The sequence below is a fragment of the Symphodus melops genome, assembly GCF_947650265.1.
Source record: "Symphodus melops genome assembly, chromosome: 2".
In the NCBI taxonomy this organism is placed as follows: domain Eukaryota; kingdom Metazoa; phylum Chordata; class Actinopteri; order Labriformes; family Labridae; genus Symphodus; species Symphodus melops.
In genome coordinates this window covers 6,726,829-6,738,895 of record NC_136692.1, presented here as the reverse complement: position 1 = coordinate 6,738,895, position 12,067 = coordinate 6,726,829, and the positions used below count along the sequence as shown (strand labels likewise).

At 42.0% G+C, this 12,067-nt stretch overlaps 1 protein-coding gene across 4 annotated transcripts in view; it reads right to left on the bottom strand.

Moving 5' to 3' along the window:
- The window catches only part of doc2g (double C2-like domains, gamma), a 72,374-nt gene that overhangs the window by 24,140 nt on the left and 36,167 nt on the right, over positions 1–12,067 (bottom strand). For all 4 annotated transcript variants that reach the window (XM_079338032.1, XM_079338031.1, XM_079338029.1 and 1 more), the window contains 4 exons: positions 9,531–9,936; positions 8,930–9,009; positions 8,227–8,301; positions 1,851–1,960 (listed from right to left, as the gene is read on the bottom strand). In XM_079338032.1, the coding sequence (XP_079194158.1) occupies positions 1,851–1,960; positions 8,227–8,301; positions 8,930–9,009; positions 9,531–9,918 (653 nt within the window). In that variant the 5' untranslated portion in view covers positions 9,919–9,936. The remainder of the gene's footprint in view (positions 1–1,850; positions 1,961–8,226; positions 8,302–8,929; positions 9,010–9,530; positions 9,937–12,067) is intronic.

Genomic DNA, 12,067 nt, shown 5'->3' with positions numbered 1-12,067 from the left:
ACGTGTGTATGTTGATGCTTCCTCTTCTTACGGAGGAGGGGCCATGCATGATCTTTCTTGCCAGTTATTGTCCTTGACATACACACAAGAGAATAAGCACCTGACTGAATGCATTTGTGGGATGAAGATGAGATTCATGTTTATGTTTGTGTGTGTGTGTGTGTGTGGGTGTGTACATCAGAGTGCCTATGTGCTTTGTTTCCTCAAGATAAACAATAACATCCAACCCTGTAATGAATCCGCTGAGCGAACTGACACTGATCGTATGCAGCGCACACGTTCACAAACAAAACACATGTAAGCTCTGTCTCTAATTCCACTCACACATGCAGGACGACTCGAGTGTGTCACAGTTTTTTGGGCCAAGATGGCTACGCTTGACCTCAATCAGTCCGTATGGAGAACACCGCAGGAGGGGGGGGGGGGAATCAACGCAAAGCCAGCACCTGGGCAGTTGCTGCAGCAATAAGCGAGTGGAACAGTCGTCTGGCTGAAATAATGACCTGGTAAGCCCACGAGGAGGCAAAGAGTGTTGCTGGCAGTTTACTGGAGAATGTGAAGCAGCAATCTTCCTCTAAAGGCCAAACAACAATTACTTGAAAAAGGCCTGCTCAAAAAAGGAGTTCTGATAGTCAAGCAGTTGCACTCCCCATGTACAGAAGCCCAAGTTTCTCCCATATAAAAATGGGATTTATAACTTTTGATCAGCTTATCACTTGGTCCCTTTATATAGCAAGCTCTGCCGTTAGTGTGTGAATAGGTGTGAATGTGTAGGTGCGCCCTGCGGTGTAAAAGCACTTTGAGTACCCAGAAGACCCGATAAGCACTATACCTGTACAAGCTCAAGTCCATTTACTCTTTACAAAATGGTGTTCTAATATCTTGCTAATAATAATAATAATAATATCTTATTATATATATATAATATCATGTTGCTGCTGCATTAATGCAGTCCTCCTGCAGTGCCAAGATATCCACTGTTTATCATTCCGCGTGATCACGACTGTGTTAAAACAGTATGTGTACAGGACCCACACGGATTTCTTCATGTCATATCAGAGTGCTCATGTCAGTCGGTAGTCTCCCTCACTGTAGGATATTGCAAATCAGAAGTCTGAATTGCAAACAAAAGCATGTGCTACTTTTATCGTGGAGAACTCAAATGATTGTGTGATCGATGCCCAGACATATCTTCCACACTTAAACTCATGTTAGAAGGAAATTTATATAATAATTTGGTGCAGATGATGAAGATGTGTTGCACGACGAGAAGGCAAAATGTGTTCAACAGCCACCGCCAAGTCTGTGTCTTACAGCTGAGTAATATTTATTAAAACTAAGAATCATATCAAACATTTTAATCAAGTCTATTGCCACTTTGTTTTTGGGGGTTAGCTTACTTTATACAGCTTCAATTCAATGAAGGTAAGACAACGCTGATGAAAAGTGTAAAGGAATGTTAATATATCTTAATTTTTTAAAATTAAGAAAACAGCTTACCACGTGTGCGTCTATTAATTAAACTGCTGGGTTGGATGACTATATTTCATAGTTTAGTGAAATCAAAGAGGCATCAATAGTCAGTCTGGCTTTAATTCATCACCTCATCATCTGCCTCGCAAGTTTCCTCTGCCTCCAAAATGTACGCATGTATGGGTCAGAGTTCTGCTTACGAGTGCACACATTAAACTGTCGGGTTTGTTTTCATGGATCACAAACTTGGTATGTGAAGTGGTCTACGACAGTTTCATACACCAGTTTCAAACGTTAATCATTATCATCGATAAGATCCTGGTTATTTTGGTTGGCAAGTGCTAAATTGCTGGCCACATTCAAAGCTGAACACCTACCTGAGTGTTTTGGTGGTCATATCGGCTGCCGTGATTCCATGATACACCAGTGTTTCATTCCATACTGGGTTCAACGTATTCTTCAAGGTTTTTGTGCGTAGCTTGTTTGCCTGAGGAGATCAAAAAAAGACACAATAATATGAACATTATGGTAAGGGATGGATCAAAGGAAGAAAAGAGGAATGAGCAATGTCTTAAGGGTGAAGGAGCAAACTCGTCTGATCAGAATGAGAGGAAGAGAATGAAAGATCATGAAAAAGAAGCAAAACGAGTGATACTAAAAAGATCAAAAAAGAAGCAGAGAGGGAGAAGGAGTGAAGAAACATCATTTATCTCTGTCCCTCAGGAAATAGCAGACATCTGCTGCCTACTTTGTAGAGGAGAGAGAGAGGACGCTAGGCTTCCCTCGTCTCACCTGTCCGTCTGTCTGCTCCTCAACTTGATAAGACAGCACATTAGCACCAGCCAGACCTCAAAAACAAGCACTGTGGCTCAAACATAACACAACACAGCAGCCAATTAAATTGCTCAACACACTGGGCATGAAAAATTAAAGTTTTCTAAGAGAGGAAATGCCCATGAGCCCTTAAAAGCTTCCCCATCCATAAATAAAGATTGCAGCCACTTGCTGTCTCATTTCCAAAAGTTGCCTTAAGGATGTGTTCATCTTGTTTGGGTTTTCATTTGGAGGTTCTTGTGTTTGTATTGTAGTGTGTAGGTATAAACCCTTCAAGGTATCAGGCTTGTGTCCTATTAAGTTGCATTTTGCTGACTCTGTAGAATTTGAATTACTGTGCTAAACACTTTCGAAGCCAAACTTCTGTTTTAAAAGCTGACGTTATGTACACTTTCTTACAATAAGACGTGTCAATAAAGCCCCCTGGAGCCAAAGTTAAAGCTAATTGGCTGCTCTGTACTGCGATTAGGGCTACTAGTAGTTGAGAATTTTTAATTTACTAATATCCTTTTTGAATGGCTTTGTACTTGAGTTGACTTCAAACAATCAATGCAATGGGGAAGATATAACTTTATTGATCCCAAATGGGGGAATTCAGGAGTAGGAAAGAACGTCTGTATGTAAAGAGTTCCTTTTAAAATGTGAAAAATGCTTTTCAAAGACCAAATATAAGGCCAAAATAAATCTATTATATTAACCGTGCTAACAAGTAACCCTTCCAGGGTTAGCATGTGATAAGAACAATCATTTAATGGATCTATATGGTATCAGAAAAAAAGCCCTTTGATGATGTTTGATTGAACTGATTGTAAAGAATAAAAAACACATATAAACCTGAAATTATATTTCTAAGAAAGAGTATTATATTAACTCATTTGAAATGTATGATTAAGACAGATATCATTCTCCGAACTTATCAGTTATCAGCAGATGACAATTAAGATTAAGGAAGTGACTGCCACATTTACGGAGCTTCTAGTGTAACCAGTGTTTAGCAATGAAGAAGTTCTAGCCAAGACTTCCGTTTCCATGTGTTGCTTTTGTTAACGGTCTGACTAGAAACATGAGAAGCGAGAACGTAAATGGTGTTGAGAAACAACACCTTAGAGGGAATTATTAGCTGTACTTGCATGGACTGTTTTTCCTAAACCATACAACAGTACAGTAGGCCTGATAAAAAGCTAGTGGACATTACAAATGATACAGCAAAACACTTGCAATACCTAAATCCAGTTCCCCACCAGTGAATTCTGCATTCATTGCAGAATCTGTAAATTAATATAAGGCTGATGTTTAAATAAAAAAAACATTGATTCTCACATGTAGACATTGGTGGGTAAGGATACAGAATCACTGATGAGCGTACATTTGATCATTACCCGAGGCACTAATAAAAAAAGCATTACATCTGGCTGGGCAGCTGCCTTATCCTCATCAATTGTGGCCTGGCAGGAATTCTTGTGCCGAGAGTAGACTGGGCAACACACTCAAAGTTTGCTTGCTTCATCAAAGAAGAAAAAAATTAAAGGACAGCCAGTGTAGATTCAACCTGGATGAAAGGGCAGACTTTGAGGACTGCCTCTACTGAGTGCTGCCAATCTGAGCTAGGACAAAAAAGGGATTAACAGGATCACCACTGAAAGCTGAATGCTTAGTAACTGCTTTAATTTGTGTTGCAAGAAGTTTCTCAATATCACTGGCTTATAAGATATGTCCTTGGAACTGAATGTGAGGGATGGAGCATCTTGTGTATTGTTCCAAAAGGATGGGTGGTAGGAAACTCAGAAGTTGAATCAACCATAGTCTGCCAGGAATATACATATTAAGATGTGCACATGTATTCCAGATTCTATGGGTCTATCCATATCATGAACTGCAGCCCTGCCATCTATAACTGGAGGGGCAACTTAAAGAGACAAGCACCCAAGCCTAAACACAGATGTGTGCAAACCACTAACAGATACTGTCATGAAGGATCGATGGATCCTTTCGCTCGCTCAGTTCCTCCTCAGGAGACCTGCAAGTCTCTTGATGAGCCCAATGGGGATTATTTTGTCCATTAATGTGGTGTTTGCACCAGACACGAGGAACACTGAACGACGTGTATGGATCTGCTCCATTAGTTTAAATATTAAAGATAGCCATCACCCATCAGTTTCCTAACTGCTAATATAAAGCCTGGATTGGAAGATCAGAAATGTTTATGGAACCAGAAGTAACTAGCAAGAGTTTGGCAAACGCCAAGTTTTCGAATGTTAATAGTCAATGAATCAGGTGGTTAACCTCTGTGTTTCCCATAGAGTTGGACTGTAGTTGATCATTTATGGACTTTATAGACTTGTAGCTTACGCTCCCCAGTGTGAAATCAGCAGGTAAAAGACATATCCAAGATAAGTTAAGATAATAGACTTGAGGTCACTATTGCCTGCTACAATCTCTATAACAATGTTCCTGCTAACAAATCAGGTATGATAAAAAAATTAGTATAATCCAAGGATTTAACTTATAGAAAGAGCTTGACAACTGACATCTTGGACAGCCATCAAGTGCCAAAAACTAAACAGAGGGCCAAACATTTGTTTAACATTTAGCTAAAAAATCATCCAAACAAAAACAAACAAACAAACTGCCGGCTATGCCTGAAGTCTGGAAAACATATGCCCAGAATCCATATCTTTATGGTTATCACACAAATTACAAGCTAGGATATAAACTACTGCTTTAAAATACATGCTTGTATGACTTATTGGCATCCAGTAGTTCTGATTACAGATTGCAACAAAGTAGTAATAATTATCTTCACTAGAAACTTTACTTCCTGGTGTGTCCCGAAAAATAGAGAGAACAAACAAAGCCTTCTCTGAAGTCAGTGTTTGGATATGGTTAACTGAAGAGAATTGGTGGTGCAATGTGAAAAAAATTCTTTGGAAGAATGTCTCAATCACTGTGTTAATATTATTCAAAGGTAAAGACAAAACCTTAACATTTCTTATTTCAGTTGGTTTTAAACTATTGAAGAAATTCACACCAACCAATAGATCTCTCTAAATCCTTACACTTGTTCTTAAGGGACTTCTCTGTGTGCTTTTTAAGGACTGACCCATTTTTATAGATTTACATCTTTTGTAGGAATAAATCGGCTCATGGCTGTATGCCACAGACTGGCACAGAAAAGTGTGAAAGAATTGAGTGAAGGACATACATATTGTTTATTTTGGTCCTTTACTCGGGTTCTTTGACAGTGAGAAAATGCAAGCTTTGACAGCCTTATCCATGGATCCAACTGTATATATAACGTTTAAGTATTTCTCCACCTCTACCGGTAACATTGAAATGCTGCACACATTTCATGCATCAACCCATCCATCCATTTGTCTGGCCAGCTGGCGCAAGGTAGTGCAGACATCCCCCTCTCTCTTTAGCAAAAGGGAAATGTAATGCATTAGTTACAAAGTTTATAACGCTGACACAGAGCTATTCTACCCGCATACTAATCATTTTTATTTGATATTTTCAAAAGGTAAATTTGGTAGGTATACCTTTCCATGTAATTGCAGATTCCTGTTTCATCTAATGGTATTGGCACTTTTATTTGGTTCTTCTAATACTAGTGTGTTTGTATCGTCTTATTCAGACACTGTGTATTTCCAGCTTGAAAAGAAAGTGTATGTTGTTCTTTCTAAATAGTCCTGCTAGTGTCTGAAGCTTTGCAGATAAACACCTCATCTCTCTCTCTCTCTCTCTCTCTCCTTTGCTTTCTGTCACAGTCAGCCTCTTGCTTGTGCCTGAGGGCCTGATGCTGAACCGTCCCTTCCATCTTCTTTTACTTGGTCTGTTTTTGTCCCCACATCCCATTGTTCTGCCTTTCCTCTTCTTCCTTTTTCTCCCGTAACTGTCCCCTTTCAATCCTCCATTTTCTGCTTGAAACTTTTGGCTTATCTTCAAGAGTCAGCCCTCCAGAGCTTGCTCTGTGAAGGGAACAAATGTTTTCGATTCATGTCATTTGTTTGATTCATTAATGTGCAGGTGGAGCTGTGTACAAGCACAGTCACGACTTGCGGGGCTTCACAGCTTTATGTGTGCCAGCATAACTTGACAAAACAACTATTTCACAACAAATCACCAGCCCTCATTGACTGAATTGGGTTGGCTTTCTAAGCACAGTTCTTTTTTTACTGCTACATCTACAAACACTTAAAACACCAGTTTCCTTTTCCTGCCCTCTGTCCCTCCCTGCCTCTATTTTCCCTCCACACTTGTGCTTTTGCATCTGTTTCTAAATGTTTTATCTTGAGCCCTCCATCTGTCCATCACGCTCTCCTTCTTTTTCTCCATCTGCTTGCATGGATCTTACGTATTTCACACATCCTTTCTCTTGATCTCTTTTTCCCAAAGATGTGGCTGAGGAGTCGGGCTGTGAGTGAATTTGCCATGGACCTCGACTAGGATGAAAAAAAACAACAATGAACACAAAAAAAAAGCACTGGCAACTACTGTGCCGAAGCATGTTTGTGTGTGAGGATGAGAGAGGGAGGGATAGAGAGGAAGAGACGGATGACGAGAGCATCGCTCTGTGTGACTGTGACTAAAGCCTTAGCATGTGTCTGCAAGGTCATGTGCTGCATGTGCTAGTGTGTGTTTGACATCACAAGAGAGCATGCCTGACTGTATACTACCGGGTGGAATCTGGTGTGCTTTAGCATGTGAGGCTGAGAGAGAAGGGGAATGAGTTGGACCTCATTGTGTGCCTTTGCTCTCTGTATTTTGACAACTCAATCTTGCAGAAAGTGAAACCTTTTGTGCATTGGATTATTCATTGTAATGCTTGCATGCTGAGTCTGAATGCGGACAAGAGTAGGTGTGCGAGTGTGCATCTGTCATCCTCACTTCTACATGTGTACGCTCCCACTTTTCAAGTGACGTGGCCCTGGTGGGTATTTAACACGCGGCTGTTCATGGGCACTTACCTACTCATTGACGCTTTCTCTGTGCCCCCACCACCATCACCTCTACCCCCCCCCCCCCAACAACACTCGCCTGTTGACGTGAGCCGTGTAACAATCCTCCCTGTTTCCATGACAACCACCTGCTGCTGTCCTCCCCTCATCTGTCTCTCCCTCCCTCTCTTTCTGCACACTCTCTCTCTTCCCTCTCCCCCTTTCCTCCCTCTCGGTTGTCTCCCTTTTTCTCTCTCCTCACACTGTTGGTATTTCAAGGTCAACGGGGGTCACAGCCAGGATAGTGAGATATAGACAGAGATATGGGTGAAGAGTGGGGAAATTAGAGCGATAACAACAGGAGGGAAGCCAGACAGAGGAAGGCTGGAGGATTTAAAAAAGAAAAAATGGCGCCCAGACGTTGGTATTGTTATCACCTCAGACCTCAGACAGTTGCCTCACTCAACCCATGTTGGTTCAGCATCCTCCAAATGTTGATCATAAACTCACTTCGTGTCAACCTTGAGCCAAAATGGCCGACAACAGGTTGCATTCTGACATAGCTAGGGTTCGCTGTTGTAGCGAGGCTTATCTTTCCTGCTGCTTGAGCTGAAAACAAGACAAGAGAGGAGCAGCAGAGCAGAACATGTTTGTGCTTGATAAAGCAGAGCAAAGGACGGACAACAATGAGACGTAACCGACCGCAATCCTGCCCAACAGTTTAAATCAATGTGGTTTCTGCAAGACTTTTTGGCTTTCTTTGTGTTCAGCAGACAAAGAAGAAAAAAAGAATCTGAGCCTACCTTTACACAAATGTGTGATCTATTTTATATGCTGAGTTGAATTCTTTCCTATGATTGGCTTTGTTTCCAGCGGTTTCTGTGTGCTGTGGGAATTTCTTGAGGCAACGCTCGTGTGTGGGACAGCCCAGTGTGGTAGCATGTTACATTAATTGCCACTGGGGTAAGGTTGGAGTAATGACCTTGCTCGCCCCTGGGAGAAGATGGAGCTTGACGTATGGATCTGCCAGCCCATTGGAGTCCATGGCTTTCAGTCCCTGTGGACACAAGCAGAAACACACACAATAACACATCGTGTCAAAACAGACGTCATCATGCACCTCAAACACTTCACACATGTGGCAGGGTTTAAAGAAGACAGTGAGACTGTATAGCACACTTCTTATATGGCACGAGTTACATTTCTAAAGAGCCTCTGGGTGTTTTGTTTTTTTCCACACTGCTGTTTTCTCCTTTTGTGATGTCCTTAGGGGAACCATTCTGTGAGCTTTACATAATTAACATCATGTGGCAGTACACAATGTGTAATACAAGGCTGTGTCCTTGTACGACGGCCATACCAAATGTGTCTGCATCAGCAGAGGTAAGTAACATCTCCAACATTTCATGGAGCAATGAGATGATTTTGTGTTGAATTGACGAGCTGCTGAGAGCGTGTGGACAACACGTTGCTTCTTTCCGTCTGATGTATTGTGCCAACTTAAAAGCATTACAAGAGAATCGTCTCGATTGGGCCTTTGAGGGGGATTACACATCTACCCACACACATATTAGAGTCTGCCAAAGTTGGATGCATACAGACATAACACAAGCACGCGCACACACACACACAAACACACATGCAGAGTTCTTTTAATATAAAAAGCGTATTGAATTCATGCGTACCTTTGCTTTGTGAATGGTACAATGAAGACAGTTGTTGTCCTGATCAAAGAGCAGATTGAACTCCAATGTTCCCAGGTAGGCTGAAAACAAAACACAAAAATAACCACACTGACAATGAAGGGACAAACATCCTCATATATGCTTGTACACACGCTCAAAAAGCTCTGAGTCATATTTGTAGCAGATGGTCTCTAAAAAACATGCCGGTGCCTGATATGAATTGATCTGTCTTGTTTGATTACTGTTTGGGAATGAGCAAAAAAACTCGCTGGCCGAGTCCCGCTTTTTGCAACAATGTCCAATAAATCATCGAATGCGCCCTGTCACACAAAGTGGGAGTGACAAACACTTTTGGCAAAATGCTTGACTCCGCATTTACTCTGCAAGCATATGTCGTGTTTCTGGGGAAACTGCAGAAACTCATTTTGAGTTACAGATAAAAAGATAATGGGGAAAGGTTTTTTGTTTTTTTTAAATGTGATGCGTTGTTTTCCTGCTGCATTGCCTTCTATTTCTATATGGAAAAACAAAAAGCAAACTAAATCATTTTGATTACAACTTTCTACCGTTAAACTTTGCTCCCTCTCCTTCCTTCACTCACTGTCTTCATCGTCAGAGTCGACAGTCTCCTCCCTGTCTCCGTCGTGGCTCTCCCTCCTCTCCCCATCTTTGAACCCTCCAACTGTCTCGCCGTTGAATGTCTCCTCTTTCAGGATCTTCTTCTCCCTCGGAGGCGGTGGCGTGCAGGGATAGTCGTGGAAACGTGGAAAGAAGTCTGAGATCTGCGGGATGGGGAGGATGGGACCCGGGCACACGTTGATGGCAAAGTGCTCCTGCATAGAGATCTTGACTGGCGAGGGAGGGGGGAGGGCGGTGGAGTGGGGCGTCGCCGAGGGGGAGGTGGCGGACGAGGAAGGAGTGGAGGTGGAGGAGGGAGGGATGGCAAGGTGGGAGTTAGAGGGGGGCGGATGGGGTTTGGAGACGCTCATGTGGACTGTCGAACAGGGCTGCGGGATACAAAAAAGTAGAGGTGCGACGGAAAGAAACAAATGACTGAGGAGAATAAAGAGAAGAACTGGGATCATAGAAAGGGGAGAAACAAGAGGCTCAAAACTAGAAAAGAAAAGCCAAACAACAGTCACATCCTGAGTGTCCAATGTTCTCCTCTCTCTTGAGTTTGTACAGCAGCAGCAGCAGCAGCAGCAGGGGTCAACTCTATTCAAGGCGAGTAAATGTTGGCAATAAGTTGAGATTCACGGCACATCTGAATCCTCCTGGAGAAAACTGAAATATGCGTCAGCTCCCATCAGCTGATGCAAACCTGACTTCTCAAAAGCCAAAATAGCATTTGCCAGAACCCTTGGCACTTCAAGTGTGACTCACACATTGTGTCAGCACACCAAGTCTGCAATTTGAATTAATATTCCAATGTAGTGCGGTAAAGTATGAACAAGTGATGTCACTTGTGTATCTGCACTTCCCTCTAATCCCTCCCTTATCTCTCGCTTTCACTCTTCCCTCTTGCATCTCACAAACCCCCTGAGCGATATTTACATAATACTACTCGAAGCCTCCCTCAGCCTTAACCATATTTGTCAAATGTAGTGTAATGGCTGTTACCAAACTCTAAACACATTAAGCCAAATGCTATCATTTCCCGTTTTCCCTGCAGTGATCAAGAGAGATTGAAAACAGATTTTCCTGTATGCACTCCCACACTGCCACTGTATCTGTTTTCATTTTTTATCTACTCTGATTTCAGCGATCACAGGCAAAAACTTCAAACTAGGACATGACAATGTTTGCCTTTATCTGCGGGTGTTGTCCCAGATTTAACTGTTAAACTGAAGGATTTTTACAAAAAAAAAAAACATTCAGCCAGTCAAGAAGAGACCGTCTCAGCTCCACTTTAGAAGCCAGAATGAGAAGGAGAGACCTGGGGTGCTGATAGCCTAGCGGTAATGTCATGCGTCCCATATACAGAGGCTGTAGCCCTCATTGCAGCGGTCATGGATTCAAACCACATCACTGTAAATATTAATGGACGAAGACTGAGTAACATCCGCCATCTTTTACGGCAAGGGGTTCCAGAGGCTCATCGGCAGCCACCGCCACGCTGGAAATGTTGTCTCACCCTAGCTTTCAGTCAAGCTAACGACATGGAGCTGAGGCTCTGCGCCTAACTATGGATAACACGTCTTGTTCGTAACATCAAAACCTTTAAAGCCTTTAGAACCTTTAAAAAAAATAAAAAATCCCCCTCTACAGTTTGCACCCATGATGACTAATAACTAATCAGGGCTATTTCTCTTTTTGTACAAGGCTGTAAACATGTTCACTTCTACTATAAAAACTGGCTTTTTTGGCTGTGGTGTCTATGTGACATCCGGAGTTCCTGGAGCCAGTCTAAAGCAGGATTTTGCACTTCTGCATTGCCTTCATTTTTTCCAGACCTGAGGTTGCCGCCTGATTCAAATCCAGATGCTGCATGTCACAACACACTCTCAGCTCCCAACATTTTCTTTCTCGCTTCAACTGCCCTCTCCAATACAGGCGAAAGGGTCAAAACACAACTTGGAGGCGCAGATGCTGAAAAAACTTCCTGCACAGCTTTGTTGAGTACTTGATTCTGATTGGTCAATCACATCATTCGATGGTCTGCCGTTTAAAGCAGATCAGACCTTTGCTAGATAAGCAGCTGTGATCCGACATGTTCTCAGAAGAACCACATTTCAGCATGAATTAACCTACAGAAAGAAGACCAGAACTTTTAATGTCACATTTAATGCCTGCTTACTGCAGTATAGTGTATGTTGACACAAAAACAGAAAAGAAGACAGAACTAGACCACACAGAAAAACAAACAAAATCATCCATGCATAAAGAACTCTAAATACAGCACAATGTGGACTCAAGCTGTCCTCAATGTCAGGTTAATGGAAAATGAAAAGGTAAGAGATTCTGACAGTTGAGGGGTAATCAGGTGCTGCACTGAATTATACAGACTTGTTCACCTTGTCTCACTTCATCATCAGGAAAACATTGGTTTAATGTTCGTTATATCAGCAAAGTGGGCCCATTTTAAGACTTCTCTGTTTCTATGAGTGTTGTTCCATGAACTATACTTGTACCAACTGT